Below are 26,794 nucleotides of genomic sequence, written 5' to 3'. Positions count from 1 at the left end.
AAAGGTATACAAAAATGTCCTTTATCATCCTTCGGTATCTTGGCACTCCGGTATCTGCATAAGATAATTGCAGTGCAAGTGCAGCATGTAGGGAGAAGTACTTAAGAGTGTCCAAGTGACCAGCCCCTGTAGCAGGGTCATATATATTAACCACCATTAGATTAGCATATTTTCCTTGGTTCTCTTGACACGAGATGACCACCGCTAAGATGTTATCAGAATAACATTCTATTTTTTCAATATGCAGATTGTTCTGAACACTAATAAGGCCACCTTTCGGCCTACCTTTTAAGGCCTGAATAGTACAATTCTGAATAGTGTGTCTTCCATTAATAGTGATCGAATCTGTAAGGCAGGTCTCCTGCAAAGAAACAATACTAAAAACATACATGCTTCTAACAGCCACCAATGGCCTAAACAATGTGCATTTCCTTGCATGTTCCAAGAGAGGAAAGTGATCCGTTTATTAGGGGTGGGGTGTCAAGTGTGGTTGTAAAACCTGTGGCAGCCAGTACTACTCCTGCTCTACTAGCTTTAGCCATTTTGTCTGGGGCCGCATATTGATTTTCTATCATCTTGTGAAGTAGAAACAGTAAGATTATTAAATGTAGTGCGTTTGCCATCTGTAGTTCGCATACTATGTGGGCTTCTCGTATAAAATTCAACTCTATCCTTGCATGATGGGAGGTATATAATGGCTGTCTCCATGTTCACAACTCTGCATTTTTTGAATACTCGTCAAAGGAGAAATTAATATAGTACAGTCATAAACCAATATGTACACGTCAATCTTGTACTACATTACAAAATCAATGATTTGCTCATCACTGATATACCCAATGCAAGTAGCATAGTTAACACTCCAGTATGTCAATAATTGAATTATCCTCTGTGCTACTAAATCGCAAGGGAATAACATTATAGAACAGATCAAGCATCCTTGTTTGATTAAGATAGAAATCCAAACCCCAAACAAAAAGGCTTTGATCTCATAGCACTACGGCCTTGCAAAGTTGTAGGAATTGCCGAAGTGTTATTATGAGAGTCCAAATCTGGCAAGCCAGAATAGTTGTCCTTGGGCATTGTAGAGGAGGTTTGGTTCTGCATCTGCTTCATTTCTGAAATTACATCCTCCAGCAGAAATAAATGCTCAATACCTTCCTAAATCTGTGGCTCATCCTAAGCACTTCTGAGCTTGTTGCTAGAAGTCTGCCGAGCTCCCCATTCAGCAGCCGTACTAGGAAAATAACTATGAATATCTTTACCACTTCCTAACTGTTCAGTTCTTTCTCCTTTATAACTTTTTATCCAAATAAGGAGACTGGCCCTTTTAAAAGACATTGGCATTTCTTTTCTTGCTACGCTTGCTATTAGATGCAGTTTAATCACAGTTCCCGTCTTCCTTTGTGGCCAGAATAGATTGGGAAGGGTCAAAATGTTTGTTCATCCTATTTGGACAGCCCCCTTTTTCTTTCCTATCTTCTTCTGCGTAGATCTTTTAGAAGTGACAGATGCAATTCATCTATTTTTTTAGTCTTTTATTTACCCTTGAGCTTGTATTATAGAGATCCAAGACATCAGCCTGCTCAATCAACATACTTTGCTGTGAGCATACTTCATTATTTAGTCTAGGGTCACAATTATTAAAACGTATAGAATGAATGTCTTCAACAGGGACATTGTTCGTAACTTTTCCAGTTGGTGATAGTTCTATAATAGCATTATAAGTGTTGCAAGCAACATTCATAAAAGGGTGGCCAGGAAGAATCAAAAAAGCATGGTGTGTAATGAGAAGGTGTTTTAAATCGCAACACATTTAGCCATCAGTGAAGTTGGCAGATGAACAAGGCCATCAAATTCTGTAGGGGTAGAATCCAGATCGTGTAACGACACTATTGACTAGGCAATCCTCGGGGCAGGGGTATTATCAGTCAAGTTTACATTCTTTTCTTCTCGGATTGTACAGGTGAAAAAGGGAAGATGCGGAGAACAAATTATTGTTCAGAGGATTACTACTCGTACTGTGGCTATCAATCAAACCCTTAGAGCAAACATTTCCCTTGTAAGTGGTACATTCCAGTAGTTCTAGATTGAGGTTGGTTGCCAGGTCATCCTCATTACCCAAATCCTGTTTAGTTACGTATGGAAATATTGTTATGCATCAACGACCAAAGCGCTTCTACTACTCCCTTTGGTTCCGGCACGCTCTGTTCGGAGGACGCGTATATCAGCCTAGTCATTGAAACTATTCTGTCCAATCTGAGTACTCTGACTAACATAGAAGCTCTGCTTATCTACTGCTGGAACCGGTGCTCCTGGCATAGCAACTCCTTTGGTAGGTTGCTATGGCACGTTTCGCTTGCCTGTGCTTTCTGTCTTATCAAGTTCTCTTGTCTCATTGCCTCTACGCATCTTACCCTTCTGTCTGCCTTGACTTCCTTCGCTCCTGTATTTATGGACCGTGTGAATCCCTTATTCTCATTCTTCTGAAACACTGGTTGTATGCTGCGATGCTACCTTCTGAATTCGGCGTGATACTATATGGAATCTTCTACACTGCGCCCTTGCATCAGAGGGCTTTTCTACACCAGAGGGATTCCCCTCAGATTATTGAATCCACCTTGGTAGTGGCCTGGTTGGTCACCTTGTGGATTACTCTGTGGTGCCTGCCGGGCCAATCCCAGAGATAGACCCTACATCTACCACTCGAAAATTCGCTCAAGCAAGAGGCAAGAAGATCAGCTGCTTCTCGTTATCCTGATAAATATGGCAGGATTTGTTAAGCATAATGGCTTCAGTGATTTCTTCAATCATCTTAGGGCTGAAGCAGGATAATGAGAAGGATAACTGCATTCGCAGTGTGTAAATTGAACAGCTCACCTCCTCTGTCTCATGAGTTTTTATTAGGTACATTATTGGCCTTGACGGTTTGTGTAATCTTTTGCGGTCAAGTACAGGGGTGGTGTAATTCATATTTACAAATATTTGGTTCGGGCATTGGCACCCTTTTACGACTTATCCCATTGTCTGCGTCTGACAAGACATGGAAGAATCCAGTTTCTTAGGCTGCTGATTGTGGTTCATAGTCCTTACAATCAGACCTTCCACCGATATGCGGGGGACGGACATGTGTTTGCGCGCAGCGCTGTTGAAGCACCTCTTCAGCACTCGCACACAGCTTTATCCACAAGCACAGGGGGCAGTTCCAAGGGTCAAGACCTGCAGGCACCACTGGGGTAGCTGGTCACTGGAGTTCAAACACCACAATGCACAAAACGTTGGCACACCTGGGTGGGGGCAACCAAATTATATAGCTCAGGAGATGCAATACCACCAAAATATCAATTGCAAAAATAATCTTTTTTAAATCAATGATAAATAACATGGTTAAAAAAACCTACCGCATTACCACTTGACAAAAATCCGAAAAGTTATTATTGTACATAGACCAAACAGATTTATCACAGGTGCAAACTATTTGCCCCTGGAAATCACTCAAATCTGAATGGCCCTTGTGATCATACCTAATGACCTCAAACAAACGAAAACGAATATGGATGTAATGCCCTAGTCACATTAACCTAACACTACATGTTTCAGTTTCAAGTCCTATGGATGGAGGACCTTCCTCAGGGTGATCAGAAGTCAAATGTAACCTGGAGATGGACAATAGTGAACTCAACCCTCAAACCCCACAAACTCCAATGGAAGTAGTCAGGTCTGAATTTTTCCAAAACAGTGTAGCTTTGATGCCACGGTCATCAATTGTAGTTTATTTTTATTTATTTATTGCATTTGATTATACGTCCAAACCCTTGGGTATCACAGAGTAGGTTACATATATCTTCATTTTCATATCAAGGTTACATACTTGTTTTTCAGCAACAGTACAGTCATATATATACAGCTTGGTTATCATTTGACTTTGTAGTTATCTTGTGATACTGAGAGGGGTGACCAACTCCTCTGAAGAGTTGGTGCAGGAGTTTAAGTATTTGTTCAACAGCCATGTTTTGAGTTGTTTTTTAAACTTAGGTAAGGACATTTCGTTGGACAGGTGAAGTTCCAGATGCGGGGGGCTGCAATAGGGAAGCTAGCGTTACCTGCTCTTGTGGTGGTGAAGCGTGGGATGAGTAGCTGAGTATTGGTATTGGATCTGAGCATTCTGGGGAAGTTTTTGCGTGAAATGTTAGTTTGAGGTAAGTGGAAGCAGTATCAAATAGGCATTTGTGGGTGGTGGTTAGTGTTTTGTGGAGGATTCTTGTGTGCACTGGGAGCCAGTGTGCATCTCTTCTGTGTTGTGTGATGTGTTCTGTTCTCTTGATGCCCAGTGCTGCTCTAAGAGCTTTATTTTGTAGGCGTTGGAGTTTGGTTAGGATTTTCTTTTTAGGTCCCTAGCAGTAAGATGTTGCAATAGTCTATTTTTGTTACGATGAGGGTTCTAGCAAGAGTTAGGCAGCTGTCTGTAGATAGATATGATATGGCATTTGTAACGCGCCTACACACAAGTGTTTCACTATAGGAGCGGCCTGCTTAGAGTGATGAGTTTGGCGTTGTAGGCCGTTGAGGAGGCCAGAGGGCTAATGTGATTGCTATGGTGAGGTTAGAATCGAGGTGTACTCCTAGTGTTTTGACTTTGTGGGAAATGGTAATGGGTGTGCCATCAATCAATATGGAGGTGTAGTCTGGGTGGAGTTTGCAGAGTCTGGTCGGGGAACCAATAATGAGGATCTCAATTTTTTCTCCATTAAGGCAAAGGCTGTTATTCGCCATCCAGTTTTGGACATGGGAATAGATGGTGTTGATGGTTGCAGTGTCCTGTTCCAGGTTGCCTGTGATGAGGTAAGGATCTGTGTATCATCAGCAAAGTTTGTGTAAATTACTCCCATAGCATCAAGTGCAGCAAAGAGTAATTTGGTGTAGGCATTATATAGAGTGGGAGAGACAGGAGCCTTGTGGTACTCCTAGTGGTACCGTGATAGGGTCCGCTGCAACTTCCCCTAGGGTGACTCTTGAAGTGCGGTCAGAGAGGAAGGATTTTATCCAGGCAGTGGCCTTCTGGGAGAAATGGAAGTTGCTGGAAAGGATTTGGCATAGTTTGTCATGATCGACCAAATCGAACGCCGCTGAGAGGTCTAATAATAGTAGGATGCACAACTTACCGGAGTCCCTGATAGCGTCCATCTGGTTTTTTAGAACTAGAAGGGCGGTTTCAGTACTGTGGTTGGAGCGGAAGCCGGATTGTCTTTCCCCTAGTAGGTGGTTTTGTTCAAGGTGTGATTGTACTTGGGTATAGGCTATTTTGTCGATGATTTTGAGGAGAAAGGGCATGGTTGTTATTGGCCTGTAGTTAGTGGGGATCGTTGGGTCTAGCGAAGGTTTGAGTAGGGGTGTGACCCATACTACTTTGATGGATGCTGGAATTAAAGGGCTCATTCACGAAGCTTGTGATGGTGGGTGCTAGAGTGGACGCACAGTCTAACTACATTTGGCTGGAGTGCTGTCGCCTTTACAATTGGAAGGCTTGGGTGATGCTATAGTTTCAGGACTTACTCAGAGGTTACTTGTGTAAAGTGGAATTCTGGTACGTCCGAGCTAGTGGTCATGGTCAGATGGTGAGGGGGCGTGGAGGTGAGCTCTAGTAGTTTTTTCTGCAAGCCTATTTTATTTTGGAGCGTGGTCACTTTAGAGGATAGAGCGTCCTGAATGCTGGTGCACCAGGCTTTGCTAGGGATTATAGGGCTGGTGGGATGGATAGGGGATTCTAGTTCTCTAATAATAGTAAATAGCTCTTTAGTTTTGGAGGCTGCGGCCGCTATACAGTCGTTAAGGGATTCTGCTTTGTGGGAGTGTACACCAAGTTTGTAGGTTTTAGATATTTGTTGTAGTTTGGTTTGGAGTTCTGGGGAGTTGTTTTTCCTGGTTAGGTGTTGTAATGGTCTTTTTTCTCTTCCAAGTTGTAGGAGTTCATTTTTTAACCAGGGGGCGCTGCGTTTGGGTACTTTGGTTTTGAGGGGGACTACTTCGTCAAATGCTAATTTTAGGCATTGGTGGTAGTGAATAGCAATACTCCCGAGTTAATGTTGTCTGGTGGTTTATAATCGAGTAGGTTCTTGAGAACTGGGTTTAAGTTCTCGGGGGTGAGCTGGCGCGCATTTCTGACCTGGATGGGTAGTGGATTACAGGTTTTGGTAGAGAGGTCAGTATCTAGGTTTATTTTGAAATTAATAAGGCAGTGGTCGGACCAGTGCAAGTTGAGGGCATCCATTATGGATACTGTGGTATTAAGGGTGAGTATCCAGTCGAGGATTCTGCCTTTGGAGTGGGTGCGGGTGTTCACTATTTGGGAGAATTGCTTCTCCTGGAATGCCTTTTGGCATGCTGCCGCTTTGCTGTCAGCGGGGTCATTGTAGCCTAGATTGAGATCCCCTAGTAGGATATATTTTGTTTTAGGTTTTATTAGGGGTGTAATTAGTAAAGGTAGGTCTATATCAGGTTTACTTGGGGTGCTCGACGTTCTGCAGATTGATGGTTTCATGATGGTTGACGGCTAGTTTAAGAGAGAGGATTTCATATCCACCAAGTGCTTCTGTTTTACATTCCCTGAAGAGTAATGAAGTTTTGTGGATGATGGCCACTCCTCCGCCTATGGCGTCAGGGCGGTCGGATCTGAGGAGGGTGTAGTTGGTGGGAACAGCCAGTGTGATCTGTGGACCTGAAGCATAATGTAGCCAGGTTTCGGTGATCACTAAGAAGTCAAGTTTAAACTCTAGAATGCAATCGTGTGTCTCGATTGCGTGTGCACCAAGGGATCTGACATTTAGTAGGGCTCCTATGAGAGGTTGTCTAGTATTGGGAAAAATGGGTTATTGGGTGGGATGAGTGGGAGTGATGGTTGCTTTAGTGTTAAGAGGGTGTGGTATGGTTGCATTAGGGGTGGCTGTCTGCTGGTGCCTGGTGATTGTGTTAACCTGGCACTCATGGGTTCTGGGTGACAAGGTGGTGTTGAGACAGCAGTGGGGGTGGTGGTTATTGATGGGGAGGTGCTGGAGATGGGTGCGTACTGAGAGTCTGGAGTTTCTTTTAGGGACTGCAGTGGTTCTTGTTAGGGTAGTAGTGTAGGTAGTTCTAGATAAGAGGCGTGTGCGGCGGGTGCTTCCTAGTATTGGGTTGGTTTTGGCATGGGGTTGGGGTGTAATCGGGAATGCTGGTTGGTTGGGGAGGAACGGTGTGGGGCATGGCAGAGGATGGTGTCTAGGGCAAAAGAGTCGTGCCAGGCCGGTCTTATGCTGTATGAATGCTCCTTTAGAGCAGGTTTTGTTATCGATGCGGTCGTCCGTTCGGAGGCTCAGGTAGGTGATGGCGGGTTTGGTGGTAGAAGTGCTAAAAGGCATGCTTAGATGCGGTGTAGTTCTGTGAAAGAGGAAGATAAGAGGGCTGAGGATTGCTGGGATGGTGTAGCTCAACGAAGGGGCTCTCGCAGTAGTGTGGTCAGTGTTATGCTAAAATGTAAGGGTCTGGGAATGGCGTTTACCCTCGTGCAGTAAGGCGTGGGTTAGCATTGGGGCGAGTGTGGGGGGTGATACTGGTGATGTTATGGAGGTGCACTAGTGGTGCTGTAAGAGTAACTGATATGTGGCTATTGCGAGGTGTGGGCCAGCAGGATGAGTTTTTGCATGTGTGTAGCTATGCTGAAGTGATACTTAGGGTCAAATTTGCGAGCACAGGTTTGGATCAGTATAGACTGTTGGGACACAGCCTAGGTAGAAGTTGGCTGTTGCGCTCATAGGCTAGGTCAAAATGGGCTATTTGGATGCATCTGTGAGGTCAGGTGTGCTGTTAACTACACATACTACGTCAATGTAAGATATTGCAGGTACATGCTAAATAGAGGTAGGCAGTTACAATTCTGGGCTAGGTCAATGTAAACTATTGCAGGCACGTGCTAAATAGAGGTAGTCAGTTACAATCCTAGGCAAGGTCAATGTAGACTATTGCAGGTACATGCTGAGTAAAAGTAAGCAGCTGCCAGCCTAGGCTAGGTCAAGGTAGGCTGTTACGAGCGTAGGCTAGATTGGGCCCGGTTATTGCAAGCATCAGGTGGCTTGGGGACCAGAATTAAGTCCAGATTGTTAGACGATACATGTGGTGTGTGGAATAAGAAGCGCTTGCTAGGACAATTAATAGGCTATTATAGGGCATCAGCGGCACATTAGGTCAGAACAATGGTGAGGCGACGCTGGAAGCACAAGCTAGGTCAGGATGAGTTAATACAGGATCTAGCTCGGCAAATTAGTTATGTACAGTTTTGAGTCAGTACAGCGGTGTACAAAGTAAGTGCTTGGAGGTGTCTGGGCTAGCTCCTTATAATCTATAGTAGGAAGTCCACAGAGCGTTGCTGTGTGCACATACAATGAGGAGAAAGTCCATGGGCAGCATGCACCTTAGCAGCAACGGGGAAAACGCCTGGGTTACTTCCGTGGGTATTCGTGGTTGCCTGGGACTGGCGGGTTAAAGTCCGGGAGGGCTCGGCTCAGCTCAGCTGATTGGCGTGTAGGAGTATGTTTGAGAGTTGGGAACGGGATGGATGTTGCCGTGGTGGGCAGGGTAAGAGGTTGTATGGATAGGAATCCAGGGGTTACCTTGCAGCGGCATTAAACTCTCTCTGCTTCTCCAGGCTTAGACAGGAGAAAGCCTTGGTGGTCGGGGCCTTCGTGGGAGAGTCCGGCTTCGCCTGCCGACGTTTCAGGATTGGGCAAAGATTCAGATGGCAGCCAATAGGCAACAGGGCTCTGCCAGCAAGTTGGGCAGCCAGAAACGAAAATCATGCGACGCATGCGGCGGCCATCTTGAGAGGTGGTAATAGCTCGTGGATAATGGTGATTCCAATGAGGAGAATAAAATATTTATTTTGTGCTGTGCGTGAACCCATCAACCCACAATCATGCAACATTCAAAAAGTTTCCAGTCATTCCTCTCAGGATTGGCCAGCCAAACTTCATACGCTTTGGCACACACACAAAGATGTGAACCGGGTGTCTGGGAGACCCTAATTCAGTTAAAACTAGATGCCAGCTATTGTAGGCTCTGCAAAGACCCCAGGTAGGCAGAGCAGCCATTTTGGCCCTTCTTGGTTGTCCAAACAAACAAATAAAGATGACAAAATAAAATGACCGGGGAGAAGGATATAAAAGAAAATGGCTACAGAAAAGGTAAGCATACTCACTTGATGGAAGTTACTGAGGTACACTAAACAAGCAAGATGCACATCAGCCAAAATAAATGTTTGACAATGCATATCTTGAAGCCTGTTGTGCAGAGCATGTAGAAAAGGGAGGAAGTGGATAGTCATACATTTTTCACATGTCCAGTTAGCAAAAGAATAAAAACAATTCAAACTGGTATTGTCCAAAACAGATGTGGATACTGTAAAAAACCCGATATGGACAATTCGGATATAACAGCAGACACTTTTTTTTTATTTTTTAAAAATGACTAAAAGGCGGATAAAAAGCAGTACTAAGTTGTGCGGGTTGATAATAGGGGCCTGCACACAAGGGGTTTTGGTGCACAGCGCTCCATTTTACAAAACCCCAATCAAAATTGATTTATTTTTAGAGACTATTCCTAGGCGTTCCTGCAGTGCAGCCATTACCATCCAGTTGGGGAAGTCAGAAGAGAAGATCTAAAGAGAAATCAAGCTTATGCAGGCTAACACCAAAATTTCCAATGAAACATTGAATGACCGCTTGATGTACAAATGACTAAAATTACATCGTAGAGACTGGGGTCTGATTATTGCGATGAATCAGTAGTGATTCCCACCAGAATCCTGGCCTGTGACCCTTGGGTGATGTTCTGCAGGAGGATCACATGGGGGTTGTGGGAAGTGCAGGGGGTGGAACAGGTCTGTAGGAAGCAGAAACCCCCTTGTTTAATTTCCGCCGAAATCCTGATCTCTGAATGGCTTATTGCAAAGTAGAAAAGGTTAAGAAAACTAACTTTGTTGGCAGGGACTTCAAGTCCCATAATTCCCTCAGTACTGAGACGAGGAAAAGGCGGTCAGCTAATTAGTGTCGATGACCTACACCTGAGGTAGACAGAGGTTTAAAAAGCCTTGACAGTGACTCCGGAACGCTCCGATGCTGTCCACAGCAGGCAGTTTCACTCACGTGTCAGTGAAAGAAGCAGCAATGACCATTTTGAATACCGCACTAGCCGAAAACAACAAAAGTTACACTTGTTGAACCAAAGTGAATATGCAAGCAAGCATGCAAGTTGTTGGAAGGCCCAAAGACCCCATGAGGAAGCTTGAGTGAAAAGAAAAGCTTACAAGCATCACCCAAGACAAGAGTATTTAAAAACTCAGCAATAGCAACAACAACAAACATTGCTCAAGGCGAGATGGGACTATTGGGAAACTCAAAGGTTATAAGACTTGCTGCTCATGTGTTGTGAAATACAGATCATCAGATGATAAACATTGCCATAGCCAAGACAGAAACAGAGTCTGATCACATCCTGGTCACTATATGGTTGTCGATGTAGGGGGGAATAAAAGGCGGCAAACAGTCTGCCCTTCTGGAAAAGATTATCCAGAGGGAGAGGAGTATAGTTGCACAGGAGTCATAAAGAGCCCTAATGTGATTCCTTGTTTCCCCTAAAGTGGTTTGAAGTTTGATGCCAACAAAACTTTGTGAAGTTGTTGTTGTTCTAAATTGAAAGTTGCTACTGAAACACTTTTGTGAGGTGGTGAGCACGAGGAAAGTATATCCGCGTGGCAAGTGTTGATGTAGCAGGCCTGGCATGAGTGAAAACCAGGTACTTGCTGAAAGTGCTTAATTCTGGCTCTAACAAAGACAGCTTATTAAACCTTCTGTGGAGGAGTTACACTTCTTCATAAAACAACTTTGTGGCAAATCCTCCTAACAAAGACAATAGTTGTTCACTTGAAGATCAATGTGAAACGTGTTCTTACTCCAGGAGGAGCAAGAAATACAAATTCTTTTATTGAGACAACAGAACTTTTTGTTAAGTTTAAATCCTCAAAAACCGTGTTTGAACTTTGGGGAAAATCAGGATTTCCTTATTTCTTTTGAACTGTGGAGCAAAACCTTGCTCAGATCTGGGGAAGGGGAATTCACCCAGGTCATGCGACGAGACAGTGGTCATATTGTGAAGTTGATTGTATGATATTTATATATTTGTTGAATTGAACTGGCATGCATTTACCTTTTTGCTTTATTGAATGTACAAGTGTGAAGTACAGATATTCTTTTGCTAAGAGTGTTTCCTTTAGTTTATTTTAGGCAGGGAAATCCTAGTCAAGGTAGGTATAGTGAGGCGTTTATACAAACATTTTATTTGATAAGATGGCTAATTTTGAAAACTCTACAAAGTTGTCCCCCCTCACATTATGCACGGAAGGTAAAACAAAAACAGTTCTCAAATTTTCTAATAACTGAATATAATTCATGAATTCAAAACTGGTGTTTACGTTTCCTGTTCTCCGCAATTTCGAAAGGTTGTTCATAACTATTATCAAGATGACCTACTTATAAACATACCTGTCAAAATGGCAATGTCATACCTTGGCAACAATATTAAGGGATAAAATGGTGTTAACATTAAACAACGGTCTGTATTTAAGAAGTTATACCGTCTCCTTATTAAACAAGTAGAAGCTAACCGGTTCAAAAAGAGCAGAACATGCTTTAAAAACATTCTAATGAATGCGTGTAAAATGACTTGGGAGACGTGCCAGCACATAATTTACAAGGCTACCAGAAACTAGCATAACAACTGAGCCCAAAGTAACTTACTACATACATTTTCATCAAGAGTGGCCTAGGTTAACATAATAAAGGGAAACCTACCAACACAGGAAACGCTTCGGTCACAGATCCCTTTTCTGGCAATGAGGAGAACTTGTAAAACTCGTGACTTCGATAGGCTTTTTGTTTCATAAGTTGAACTGCGTGAAGTACAAACTTTGAAGATACATCGGATGAGCATGAAGAAACATTAACCTCTAGAATAAATGGAAACATACGTTACAGTATTAACTATGAACATATATGAATACCATTTTTTGTTCCAAGACGTAGACAGAAAGTTCCTGAAAAAAATCATGTTTTTGATTTCAGGAGCCCAACCAAGTACTTTAACAGCCCATTAATTGTGATCTTAGATTCTTAAACTTTAAATGTGGGTCAAATTAGTTATCTGCACTGTAGAGAAAGTTTATAAATCTCTTCGAATTTTCACATAATGCAAATCTACAGTGCAGCAAGGTAGCTCAGCAAGTTATGTGCTTGCTGCTAGGATGTGTGCGTGATCTGCAGGTCCAAATCACGCAAAGCCACCTAAGCCTTTCAACTTATTGAGTGCACTAAGAGAACAAGGATTTTCGGTTGGGTAATAAATTGCATTTGTAAATGCTCTATATGAAGTATTTCGGTGAAAGCAACATAATTCACAGAAACAAATTACTGAATTTCAATCTAAGTCCTAATAATAGATAACCAGACTAAATACATGACAAAATAAGAATCTCATTTAACATTTATGCACAAATTATTCAACATCACTGTAGTGTCTACTATACTTAGCCCATAGGCACTCTTTCTGTACAAATATAAGAGTTCCTGCTCGCATAGACAGAAATGCAGCCATTTTCTCCAGCAGAAAATACCCTCTCCATTTGGTTGGCTGCTACAGCAGTGTGCGCAAGCACACACGGCTGTACCCCATCCAGGCATCACCCTTGGTCTTTCTGTGCAAGTCCTTTTCCATTTGGCTAAACCATACCCAACTGATGCTAAAGAAACGGGCGATGTTGGTTACCAAGTGTCACTGTGTCAATCTATTTGGCCATGTTAGTAATCATTTTTCTACCAACAACTAGGCACTCTCAGTATCAGATGGAGGTCGTGGGGGGTATTTGGGGGTTGGGGGAAGAGGAGACCGTAATAACTACTGGTCTGAAAATGTGTACAAGAAATTAAAGTGAGACCCCCCCCCTCACACTTGTACGCTCAATGCCTGTGATCAGTCATTCAAAACATTATTCTGTTCCTTGTTAGGTTTACTAGAAATGCTTAATCAAGTAACTTGCTATGAGAAGGTTACATCACAATTATCAATGCAGTTAACAAACAGCCAACAATAACCTCTTGGTGCACATGCTCTGGTTTCGCCAAACAATGACTTCCTCTAAGCTAGTTACACAAGATCTGAAAACTACAGGAGCACTATTTTATCCAAGTTTCAGGCTGGGAGCTAGCCGAAGCATACCAATGTTAAGGATCGACAACCTTCAAACAGCCGAGGGTTGTCTGATACTGGACAACCACTGGGCATCACATCGGTCCAGCAACAGATTTTCAGGCATAAGAGGATGTGGACTGGGACTAGAGAGTCCTAGCCCCGTCCTCTGGCTCACACACACACACACACACACACACACACACAAAGCCCACTTACCTGCAAAAGCATCAACTTTCACTGGGAAAGCGGTTGCCATATATAAGCCATGTCCTGCCCTTAGAAGGCAGGAAGACCACAAAAGAACAATGATGACCAAAGAACACATGAAAATCTTGTGGCACAGCCATTTTAGGGAGCTAGCCACCTTTAGCAGCCATTCGCAGTAAATGCAAAAGTGCAGAATAAGATTACACAAACTATTAAAAAAAGATACAACTGCCACCAGCTTGTCTTAGGCACATTGTCAAAGTAACCAAAAAGCCATCAGGTAAAAGGTTTATAAGGATGCCAAGTATTCTAACTGTACTGCACTCTAAGGTGCTGTGTGTAATTGTTAATATAAAGTAACTCACGGTAGTGACCAACTACTCTAGTCCATAGTCCACTTTCCTCCATACTGCATGGGCGTCCCTTGCTAGGGACGGGAGACTGAACCTTTTTCACCAGAAAAAAACCTTCCCCTTTAAATTTAGAGGCGTGCAGGCGCACGGCCCTGGGAGCATGTGCTCCCCTCCGCCCACGATGCCACTCCTCTGTCCCCATTGACGCATCAACAATATTAACATTGCCTAGTGACACCAGTATAATTATGGGGGAGGATGGTGGGACGTATAGAGGAAAGGGGACTATGGACTAGGAGTACGTTGTCACTACAGTGACTAACTATTAATTACGCCTGCGTCCCGTCACCTTTGCTCCATACTACATGGGCGATTACAACTGAAGGTAACCCTAGGGTGGAGAGGTGACCCTCCATAAGAAAACAAGTTCCTTAGAACTGCCTGTCCTAAAACCATGTCTGACTTGGAGCCATCATCCAAATAGTAGTGCTTACAGAAAGCTGAAGGGGGGGCCCAGGTGGCTGCCCTGCTGATGGCCTGCCAGGTGACCAGTGTCTGGAATGCGACGCCCGTCGCCTTGGCGCAGACAGCGTGGGTATGCAGGTTAGCTGGAAGTGGTTTGTGCTGCCCTTCATAAGCCTCCTTGATGGCCGAAAACATCCACTTTGCTATAGAGGCCTTGGATGTACGAGACCCTGGCCTTGACCCCCCTGGCCCATCGCCCAGAAGGTGACAAAAGGAGCGTCTGACTTGCGGAAGCTCTTGGTCCTGTCCAGAGAGAATTTCAGAGTGTGTCTGACATCCAGACAGTGCAAGACCTTTTAAGCATCGTCCTTAGGATCAGCAAAAAACCTAGGTAACACTATCTCCTCATTTAGATGGAAGGAAGAGACTACTTAAGGTAGAAATGTGGGGTGCATTCTCAGGACCACCTTCTCTTCGTGAAAAGTAGTATAGGGTTCTTAAGCCACCACTGCCTGGATCTCGCTTACTCTACAAGCAGAAGTGAGACCCACCAAAAGAGCAGTTTTAATGGTGACCAGTCTGATGTCTACGGACTCCATTGGTTCGAAAGGTTCGTGCACCAGGGCGCCCAACACTACATTGAGATCCCACACAGGGTGTGGTTTCTTGATGGGGAGGTAGAGCCTTGTGAGGCCCGCCAGATGTCATTTAACCATCGGGTTGGAGGAGGAGAAGACCTACTCCTCCAAATTCATGTAGGCACCTATGGCTGCCAAGTAGGTACGGCATGTGTCAATTTGCACCCTTAAGTGTGCTAAGTGTGCAGTGAAGGAGAGCACATCGTCCAATCTGCAAGTAAGGGGGTCGATCTCAGAGTCTGCCCAGTGACAGAACCTAGTCCATTTATTCTTGCACTGGCTCCTATTAGCCTTGCTCCTAGCGCCCTTGACTGTCTAGGTTAGCCTGAGACAGGCTCACATGCTTCAGAGTGACCTGCTCAGGAACAACGCTTCGAGGGCAAATTACTGTGGAGCCGGCTGGATGATCCTGCCACCCTGCTGCGAGAGAAGGTGAGCTGTACCCAGCGGCAGGTGAATGGGTGGCCTGTCCGAGAGGCTGAGTAGCTCAGAGAACCAAGGTCTCGTCGGCTACCACCGAGCTATCAGAATGATGCGGATGTGACATGATTCTCTGATCTTGCAGATCACCTTGTGGACCAGGGGTGTAGGAGGGAATGCATACACTGTCATGCCATTCCATTGTATCTGGAAAGCGTCGCCCAGGGAGCCGGGGGCCTTCCCCTGCCAGGACGCAAAATGTTGGCCCAGGAGGCAAAGAGATCCACCTGAGGGTGCCCCCAACTGCTGAAGATCCCGAGCAGGACCTGATCGCTCAATTGCCATTCGTAATTGTCAGCTCATGGACACTGGTTGTCCGGCGTTCTCCTCCCCCCTGCCCTCCCCGGCCTTCTAGGGAGGAATCCATGGTGATGGTGATGGTGACCTGCTGGGCCGCCTGCTGGAAGGGCTTGCCCGGCCATAGGTTGTAGTCCCTGGACCACCATGTGAGGTCTGGGTGGAGAGAAGGAGGAATGCTGACCAGCTCTGCTCCAGATTCCATGAGGCTGCGAAGTGCAGCTTTAATCTCATCTTGAGTCTTGTGTGAGGTATGGCCAGTACAACCACTGCCATGACACCCAATAGAGACAGAGGTCACCTCTCGGCTGAGGAAGGGACTCACGCCCCATTTGATGGTTATGATCTTGTCCTCCGAGGGCAAAACTCTCTCTCTGAGCTTGTGTCCCATATGAGGCCCAGAAGGGTCAGGCTATGTGTAGGCTGCAGCTGAGACTTCTTGAGGTTGATAGAAAATCCCAGCTCGTGGAGTGTGTTCGTGAGAGCAGAGGAAGTGTGATGAACCAAACCACCTCTGGAGATCTCGCCCGGATGAGCCTGTGTCCAGGTACGGGTAGACGTGGTGGCCCTGGACCCTGAGAAGGGCCGCCACATCAGTCTGGTAAATAACCTGGGGGCTGAGTTGAGGCCAAAGGTAAGGACCTTGTAGTGGAAATGGCAGCCCAAGGACCTTGAACCGTAGAAAGGAGCGATATGATGTGTCATGGCATTTATAAAACACCTATGCACAAGTGTTTCAAGGTGTGACGAGGCAATGGAGGGGTAAACGGCGGGAAGACAGCCAACGATCTTACTAGGCCAGGTGACATTGAGATCATGCAAGTGCCGCAATGAGGTTGCCAAATCGGGACGTGTAGATGAGCATCCTTCAGATCCAGGGAGCACATCCAGTCTCCCCTGCACAGTGTCTCTGCAATGAGTGCTGGCGTAACCATCTTGAATTTTTGAAGAGGGAGGGAGGAAGAGGTCCAACACAACTCTCAGACCAGCCTGGTTCTTTTGTATGGCAAAAATCCTGGAGTAGAAGCCCAAGCCTTGCTGGGAGGTTGGGACTTCTTCCACTGTCTGGCTCTCAACGAGCAAATGAACTTCCGCCAACAGAGTTGTTGTCCAAATCTGTGGGAGTGGAGGGAAGGAGGGAGCAGAGGGATGAAAATGTAAACGGTACCCAGTGGACACTATGGATAGGATCCAGGCGTCCGTTAAACTTCTGATGCCAGAAATGTGCATGAAGGGCAAGCCTGCCACCCCCCACACCAGAGACACATGGACCCAAAGGGGCATGTCATGCCTTCCTTCCCTCCCTCTGAGGCTGTTGCGGCGGAGGGGCACTCAAAGAAGCCCCCCCCCTTTTGTTGCTTGCGCCGGTGCTGACTCAGAACAGTCAGGCTGCCTGGACCTCCGTTCATGGAAGTCCCGGCACCCACTGAACACTTGACCCTTATCGGAGCATTGATATGACTTGGTTTAAGCCTTGGCGTGTCCTTCATAAGGATAAAGACTTTGCAGTTTGGGAACTGTTTCTTTTCATCTAGCTCCTCATTGGTGTTGGAGGGAAAGAGGTCACCACCCTCGCATGGAAGGTCCAATATGCGTTCCTGGATGTCCGGGTTGAATATGGTAGCCCGTAGCCAGGAAGTACTTCTCATGTCCGTGGTGATACATATAGCCCAGCCAGAGGTGTCAATGAGTGCCACGGTGGACCCCAATGTTGTCCTGCACCAACAATTTAACCTTTTGCCAGCCCCGCCTTGAAGCCGGCTATTTCCCGCCAAAGCCTCTGGTTAATGGCTGCCAGCATGGAATCCGCATTGGATTGACGAAGGTGCAGTGAGGCGTTGGAATAAACTTTTTTTCTGTACGCCTCCAAAATCATCTCCTCCTTGCCGAGGACGAGGTGGCCGAGGACGACTGAGGCTTGGAGTGACGCCACAGGGATCACTAAAGAGTGCGGTTGAGGGTGTGCCAATAGCAAGAGTGAATCCCCCTCCATTTGCCTATACTTGCTGTTGAGGCGCCAATTGACAGGCTGGACCGAATGGGGCTTAAGCCATCCTTTTTTGGCCAAGGCAACAACGTCCTTCTGCATCGGGATACACGTTCAAGCCACGGGGTGTAGAGTGAGAACCTCGGCCAAGACCCCCACCTCCGGTTGTTCGACCTTGGGTTGAGGAAGCCCTAAATACTGTGCCAAACCTGCGAGCGGTTCATGGCAGGCCTTGGCTGAAGACTGAGTGTCAGGGTCCTCATCAGTGTCCACCAGGGTGTTCGGTTGCTCCGGAGCGGGAGGAGTGCTTGGCGCTGAGGGCTGCGGTATGGAGACCAGAGCCGGTAGCTGCTACGGAGGCTGGTGTGGAACCACCTTAACTGTGGGAGGCAGGTGAGCCAGAATCGAAGGAGCCGACAAGGGCAGCAGGGGCTGCACGGAGGCCTGCAGCACTGGAGCCATAGGAGGAAGGACTATAGGCGCAGGCGGAGGAGCATGTCCCTAATCACATACCGAGAGTGAGGAACTTTTCAAAAAAACTGTCCTCACAGGCCGGTGGCGGGTGATGTTGACGGGGTAGCGGACGGCTGCCTGGGCCGGCGCGTATTCAGTATTGCCGGTTGGGGGGTAAACCTGCCCTGCGATGCTGATTGATAAGCTGTAGGCCACATACCTGGTTGACACCATTCCCACATTGTAACTCGTTCTCCCACCTGCTCCGCACCAAGGGGCGATATCGGATGAGCATCCATCTTGTCTGGCGCAGCGGCCATCTTGTCGAGCTGCGTGCCAAAGTCATGGTGCTTGGCTCACTGGGCCCGGCCTCCTCCAGGACTCTTGGCGGTGTAGCATGAGACCTACCCTGCGCCTCAGGACGGGGCCTGGTAGGCGTGTTGCCCACGGTAGTATCACCAGTAGTGCTGCGTGCAGGCATCCCCTCGGACATCTGGCCGGTACTAGGGCACAGCCCCTCGTGTGTACACCCCGTAAAAGAACCTTGCGGTCCCCAGCACTGTCTCCGGAAGGATTTAATGACCCCTCGGCCTTGCAGCCGGTAGCCGAGATAGTCTTGGTCCCAGTGCTGGTGCGAGAACCTGAAAGGTTCCTCCCGCTCGGGAACTTCCTTGGGAAGGAGTCGCACTTGTGCGATGGAGAAAAGCAGTCCTACCTTGGGCCTTGACTTGTCTCTGATTAAGTCCATCAAACACTGCAGGCGACTTCTCAAAGCGCTCCCTCCACCGAGCTAACCTGTTCTTCGGAGCACGCGGTGTGCGTGTCGAACGCGGTACAACCCTCCCAGCTGTGGTTGTGGCCAAGGCAGCGTAGGCAAAGAGCGTGGGGGGGTCGGATATAATGAAGAGGTATTCACAGGCTGGAGACCTGCTGACGCCCGCCGACATCGACATGCGTAAGGGAGGAGCATGGCGCCAGAGGACCAAATACCTGATTGATAAAAAGAAGACTAAAGAAAGTATCCGGGGAAGAGTGCGTGGTATTACAAGGCCGAAGCCAAACCCAGGAGCGCTGGTGAAATCGACCCCTTCACATCGACGCGGAAAAGGGGACTGAGGAGTGGCACCGGTGGGTGGAGTCAGCAGAGTGCAAAGTCCCCGGGCCGCACCTCTGCGCCTCTAAATTTAAAGGGGAAGAAGGTTTTTTTCTGGTGAAAATGGTTCCGTCTCCCGTTCCTAGCGACGGACGCCCATGCAGTATGGAGGAAAGGGGACGGGATGTAGGAGTTACCAGAATTACAAAAATAAAATTAAAAAATAAAAAAAATTAAAAAAAACACTGAAAAAAATCACTGACAATTACAGAAAATTACCCAGTACCGACAGTCTGGGGGCTAGTCAGTTTCCCCATATAAGGAGCAAAATAGGCAAGCAGAGTAAAGCAGAAGGCTTTACTGACCTCCAAAAATCAGGACAGGGTTAACTAATAAGCAAAAAGACTGGGGGTCCAATAGGAATCTATGGAGGGACCGGTGCAAAAAGAAAATGTTGCTCAACAAACGCCATCAACTTCTTCACAGACCACAAATGTCAACACATTGATAGGTCAAAACATAACGGACGTCCTAGCCTTAAAGCCCACAATGTATAGAAGACCTGACCAACACTCTCAGAGAACCTTAAACCACACCACCTACAAAGTGAACATCACCTTATCAAATGTGATCATCATCCGATGTGAAGTACTCACAGCACTTAAGTCATCAACATATCGTTCTTTCGACTGGATGTTCCTCCAATGTATTCCTCATCTACGGCATGTAATGTCCACAGCTGCTTCAGTAATTTTTCAGCAGAGGGCGCCCTGCGTCGAGTCGATGTCCCTCGATGGCCTCAGTCAAGGGTGACATAATCGGATGTTTTAAGTAGCACGCACGGCGATCGTAGCCTCAGTTCTTGTTCCCCTCCCCCCCTCACAACGTGTGGCACACGTGCTTATAATACAGCATTGACTGCACTTAGCCTTCCTGGAACGAAAGCTGTAATGGCATGGGAAATTCGAGAGGTGTAGGCTGGGAGGGCGATGAGGAATACATTGGAGGAACATCCAGTCGAAAGAACGTTACCAGTTGGTAAGTAACTTGTTCTTCGAATGGATTGTGTCCGCCAACGTATTCCTCATCTATGACAGACTCCCAAAGCAGTATCCATGAGTGGAGGTGGGAGAAGAATTTAGACATAACCAATTAAATGGCAGAGTAAAGCACTGCCTTATCAAAGATGACATCCTGAGCATGGGAAATATCCAGGGAATAATGCTTAAACGTGTGTATGGAAGACCATGTTGCAGCATCACAGATGTTCTTTACCGGTACACCCCTATGCAGAGCTGTCGATGTAGCCATGCCCCTGGTGGAATGAACCTGCAAGCCCTCAGGAGGGTCCTTCCCTGTACCTGTAGAACTCCGAAATAGTGAGGATGATCCACCTAGACAAGTTCTGCTTAGAAACAGCCTGGCCTAATCAGTGTACAATATAACCCACAAAGAGCTGGTCGCCCACTCTGACATTGGATATTCTGGAAAGATAAAAGCTCAATGCCCTCCTAGGATCCAACCTATGGAGTCTTTCCTCGTCCTTACTAGGACGCACAGAGGATAGAATGCGAGGAGCACCACATTCTGACAAATGAAATTCTGACACTACCTTAGGTAGGAAGGACGCACATAATCGCAATACAACACTGTCCTTGTGGAACAAAGTAAAGGGTGGCTTAGAAGAAAGTGCCTGCAACTCGCTCGCAATCTCAACGGGCAAGAGGGCAAAGGTTCAACACCCATCATAAATTTTAAGACCAAATTAAGGCCCCAAACCAGCACCTGAAAATGTGACAGCAGGAACACATTTGTGAGCCCTTTCAGAAACGGAGTGATCAGTGGAATCTTAAAATAGGAGCCTTCCTCGGATGAGCGCTTAAAGATAGAAGACATTGCCAGTTAACCTTTAATGGTTCCTATCTGAAGACTCCTGTGGGCCAAAGAAAGTAAGGAGAAAACCTCCGGAATTGAGCACTGAAAAGGATCAACATTCTTTCCTGTGCACCAGTTGCAAAACTTACGGAAACGGTACAGGGACTTTGTTGCTGGCCGTCTGGCTGAAAGCAACACCTCCATCACGTCATTCGGGAGGTCCCAATCCTTATATCTCAACCGTTCATAAACCATTCATGAAGGTTGAGAGTCTCGAACTCTGGATGGAGAACCTTACCTTCCTCTCGCAAGAGAAGATCCTCTTTGTGGAAGACATATGTGAGGATAGATTCACATGTCTAAAGGTCCGGGTACCACACTCTCCTGGCCCAATCCGGAGCAATGAGGATCATGCGGGTACCGAACCGTCGTAACCTCCTGGGAATTTGAGGAATGACGGGGATCGGAGGGAACGCGTACAGGAGCATTAACAACCAATCCACGACAAACGTGTCTCCTAGAGCTACTCTGAGGAAATTCCCTCGAGCAGTACCTTTCACACTTCCGGTTGGCACCTGGCACCTGTCACGAACAGGTTCCCCAAAGGGTGGAAAAACTCTTGAAGGACTTCCTGAGCTAGTTCCCACTCGTGGGAGACTGCTCTGCCTGTTCAGAGCATCCGCTGCCATGTTCTCCTCTCCAGCCAGATGAACCGCCGTTAGGGAGATTCCTTTTTGAACTGCCCAGAACCAGAGCTGCATTGCCTCTCTGCACAGAGGGAGTGACCCTAAACCTCTTGTTGAGGTAATGCATGCTCACCATGTTGTCTGTCATTATCAGGACATGCTTTCCCCCGTAGAGACGGCAGGAAAGCCTTCAGTGGTAGCCTGATTGCTCTCAGCTCCAAAAGATTGATGTATAGTTTGGACTCCGATGCAGACCAACAACCGCTAATGGTCAGGTCGTTGGCATGAGCCCCCCCACCCCGTGAGGGAAGCGTTTGTCACTACCATTACCTATGGCCACGGTTGCCAAAAAGGCTCCCCCTTCATGAGATTGTCTTGCTGGTCCATACAGAAGATCCTGGGAGACCCTGATGGGAACATGAAGGAGATCTGACATCTTGCATGATAACTGGGACTATCGAGTCCGGAGAGCCCACTGTAGGGATTGCATTCTCAGCCAGAAAAATGTAGGATGCCATGAGGCCGAGCAACCTTAAGAATTCGAAAGCCAGAAGAGTCTGGGCTTGTTGGAACTTGGAGACCATCTGGAGAATGTGTTGAGCCCTCACCTTGGGTGGAAAGCACATCCCCAAGGACGTGTCCAACACAGCCCCGACGTACTTGAGCTGTTGGGAAGGTGTTGTATGTGACTTCTTGAAATTGAGGGAGAAGCCCAGTTTGTAGTGGCAGGGGACGCTGAGATGTTCCAAGGCTTGTTCAGGAGATCGCGCACTCAACAGCCAATCGTCCAGGTAGGGGTAGACGTGAATCCCCCCTCTCCTGAAATACGCTGCCACTACCACCATGAGCTTTTTTGAAGACCATCGGGCCGAAGTCACCCCGAATGGCAGGACCCGAAACTGATAGTGCGAGTCGCCAAATGCGAACCTCAGGTATTTTCTGTACTTGAGATAGATCGGCACATGAAAATAAGCATCCTGCAGGTCCAATGACGCCAACAAATCCTGAGGTTGGATGGCCAGAAGGATTTGAGAAAAAGTTACCATCTTGAACTTGTCCTTCCTCAGGAACTTGTTCAAGTATCACAAGTCCAAGATAGGTCTCAGTCCTCCGTCCTTCTTGGGAATCAAAATGTACGGTGCATACCAACCCTTGTTACTCTCTGGTAAAGAGGCTGCTGCTTGAGCGTCCTTGACACCTCTACCTCGTCCACCACAAGGAAACTTACATTGGCCCCTCTGACTGGCCATCCCACTCGCCCTTCTAAATTAAGAGTAGTAGCGAAAGGAACCCCTCCATTGCTGTCACCTAGGACGAAAAGGCAGAGGTTGTCGAAAAGCTGTGCCAAAGATTTGGCAGCTGCTTTGTAGGTCTGCAACCTCTCAAAGCTCTCATAAGCCGTGCTGCCAAACAGATGCGACCCATCAAAGGACATGTTGAGAAGACAAGCCTGCACATCTGGTGCAAACCCAGATTTCAGCAACCACACAAATCTGTGCATCAAAGTGCTTGTGGCCATGGACCTGCTGACACTAACGAAAGTGTCCAACCCAGACTGAAAGGATTCACATATGGCATCCATGCCATCCTTCACAATAGCTAGAAAGCCAACCCTTTCTTACCCTTTGGGAACATGCTCAGCCACTAAAGAGATGCAATTCCACAGAGTGTGCGAAAACTTTGCTAAGGCACAGGTGGAGTTGGCTGACTTCACCACCATACTCCGAGCAGAAAATACGTTGAGTGCCCATCCATCCATCCATCCATGCGCTTATCTTAAATACCTATCAAGAGGGATGGTAGGGTACGCTGCCTGCTTTGAGGTGGCTGTAGCTGCCTGAACGACCTAACTCTCCGGAGTGGGTTGTGTGGACAGGTAGCTGGGGTCGCTACAGGATGGGCGGTATTTCTTGGTCAACGACTTGTTCACCGCCGGAATACTCTCCAGGGTTTTCCAAGTAGCAGCCACCTTCTTTTGCAATGCCATATGAAATGGCCACACCGGGTCAGTGGACGAACCCTGACCCAGAATATCTGTAAGATCATCTTGATCAAACAGCACTGGAGGCCTGGCCCAGCCCAGGTACTCCACAACTCTCAACATCAATCTTCAATAAGAGGAGTCGGCATGAGCCCCCCAGATCTGGCCTTCCAATTTCCATCTCTGGGGAAATTTCAAGGCCACTGGCATCATGCAAGGACCGACAGAGCCTCTATCCGACTCTTCAGACATGACACACTCCGTTACACCAGGAGTCCCATATGGAAGACCAAAAGGCCCAACATCCTCCTCTGACCTTTTTCATGCTCCAATGTCCTGGAAAGACTAAGTCCTTCCTTGGGAGAGGAGTACACCTCTTCTCAGTAACAGTCTTCACAGACTTAGAAGTAGCCTTCCTCTGAGGGTCCACAGTCACAGGGACCTCCACTGGTACATTCGGCCCAGATGGCATTCATGGCTCTGACAGCGTCAATGTCGACAATGGCGCCAGAAGCTTCGAGGGCCTGCCGGAGGCAAAGACCCAACAGGCGCACCCAACAGGCACAGCACTGATGGTGTCGACACCTTCAAGGGCTTCAAGGACTTCACAGGTTTCAACGGTTTTGCTGGAGACGAAGACCATGACCTGCACCTGGCACGTCTTTGGTGAACACCCGATGCCTTGCCCGAACGGGGCCTCAAAGGCTCCCAATGTTTATCACACCGTCCACCTGGGCCCGAAGGCGCGCAGAGACCGTTCCCTGCCGGCTTCCTCAAAAGGCGCAGACGGAACTGTGTTTTGGGATTGAAATATCTTCAACATCTGCACCCGAAAAGCATCTCACTCCTCCAGGGTCGAGGATTTGGTTTGGCAGGTCACCTTCTTCGAGAAGGCGTCGTCCAAAGAGGAAGGTGATGGAGCTTCCTGGACCGCCACGACGAAGAGGACAAGTGCCGCGAACCACTGCGGGACCTGGAGCGCTTGGACTTCTTCCGACGAGGAGAGTCCCCTCTCGACTCGTCGGTCGAAATACCAGCAGACTTGGATTTATGGGGCTGGGAAACCCTTCCTACCTTCAATTTCCCCCTTATGTTCTCCCCTTTCCTTGGCAGTCAATGACTGGCACTTCGAGCAGTCATCCGTTGTGTGGTCCTCGCCCAGGCACCACAGACAAATTCTATGCAGATCTGTAATCGACATCTTGGAGCCGCAGTCCCGACATTTCTTGAAGCCAGACTGCAGGGTCGTCAGGTCAGAAGACCTGATTCGTTAACTTAACAGTAACCATGAGGCGTGCCGAGTTTTATGAAGCAAACACGTTTGCAGAAAAAACAGAACTGAAGCTACGGGCGCTGAGCGTGCTACTTATAACATTCAAAAGCCTCACTCGAGGGTGACATCATTGAGGGACATCGACCCGATGCCATCGACGATGGGTGCCCTCTGCTAAAAAGTTTCCGAAGCATCACAGCTGTGGGCATTACATGTCAGACGAGGAATACGTTGGAGGACACAATCTATTCGAAACCCACACTTGAACCGGCATCACGCATCTACCCATCCTCAGCAAAATTATTGTGAGGATCGTCACCATCCTGTTGCAAGAAAGGATCACAGCAGTTTCCAAGTAGACTATCAACGCCATTTCCAAACACGATGAATCACAGATCTCCACCATCCAAGTTTCAAAGTACTCAATGACGCTCTACACATCCTGGACAAACATGACCGTTACATGCTAGTCTTACTCTACCATCTCTGCTGCCTTTCACACCATTGACTATGAAGCCTCTCTTAACATCCCACCCACACGCATGGCCTCCAATTAATAGTCCTACAGTGGCTTGCCCTCTGCCTCATTAAGATCAAATTGTCGAGATGGCGCCCAACAGAACACAGCATCACCTGGTAAATTGCAGAGTTCCATAAAGCTCCATCCTGTTCCGTTATCTCCAACCTCTACATGGGCCCTCACGAGAAACCCCTCACCAACAGAGGCATCACAATACACCAATAAGCAGGTGACACACAACTTTACCTAAAGTTAATTTGCAGCAAAATCCATAAATTTAAGAGCAGTCTTCCCATCATCCAAGCCTGGATGTCAAACATCTGCCTGATGCTTAATCCGGCCAAGACTGAATTCATTCTCTTAGCAAACCTGACAAATCAGGCCCAAGTACTTAAGTGGGAGACACGACATGAAGCTCATATTGGTACAGGCCTACACTCTCACCCAGTGCAAGCTCTCTTGGCTTTAGCAGTGTTAGGCAGAAACCTGTGCAGTTCCCTCAGGGACCACTGCAAAAGGCTTAAGACTACACGTGTTGGCAGTAAACCCAATTGGTAGCAGTCTGTACTACCCAGATTTACCTGGTAGCTGTGGCTGAGCAGCCAGACTTCTCTCAAGAAGAGTTAGACAGTATATAGAGTATACAAAATAGGTACCAAAATACAGTAGCACAAGCAAACACTGACCAGAGCTTGGGTATAAAAGTATATAAGTATTTATTTAAAAACACACTTTGTAAAATACACTAACACTTATATGGCAAGCAAGTTCAAACAGTCACTATTACTATATATACATCCCTGATTACTTATTCAACAAGTCTTAGTTAAAACGCCACCTATTTTCAGACAGAGGTGAGCGCTTAACCTAAGATGGCACTCCAATAAGTTAATTAAAAAGGGTGGGAAAAAGGCAAAATTCTAAACATACACAATACCAACACTTTAGGAGAACCAGAGCAAGTCAGAAAAGGCAGAATCTACGGAGGAGCAAGAAAGTCATAGGCCAGGCCCACTCTTGAAGAGAGCAAGGCGGAATGTGTCCAAGATCACACCGTTGAATAGTACTGTTAAAGAGTCATTGCAAAGAGTTCAAAAAGGGTTGGCTCAAGTCAGGAAAAGTTAGTTAGTAGGTCCCAAGTCACCCCAGGATAGAAAGTCAAGGATTTACGGGGCACCTTGAACAGTCTGTTGCAAGGGAGACCAGGCGGGACTCAG

General features: G+C 46.9%; 1 protein-coding gene across 2 annotated transcripts in view; it reads right to left on the bottom strand.

The window, feature by feature from the left end:
• The window catches only part of TPP2 (tripeptidyl peptidase 2), a 1,218,153-nt gene that overhangs the window by 561,495 nt on the left and 629,864 nt on the right, over positions 1 to 26,794 (bottom strand). For both annotated transcript variants that reach the window (XM_069637049.1, XM_069637048.1), the window contains exon 17: positions 11,877 to 12,031. In XM_069637049.1, coding sequence (XP_069493150.1) covers positions 11,877 to 12,031 — 155 coding nt within the window. The remainder of the gene's footprint in view (positions 1 to 11,876; positions 12,032 to 26,794) is intronic.

Source organism: Ambystoma mexicanum, chromosome 7p, assembly GCF_040938575.1.
Source record: "Ambystoma mexicanum isolate Mex_15411 chromosome 7p, UKY_AmexF1_1, whole genome shotgun sequence".
Lineage (NCBI taxonomy): Eukaryota > Metazoa > Chordata > Amphibia > Caudata > Ambystomatidae > Ambystoma > Ambystoma mexicanum.
This window is presented reverse-complemented; position numbering and strand designations above follow the sequence as displayed.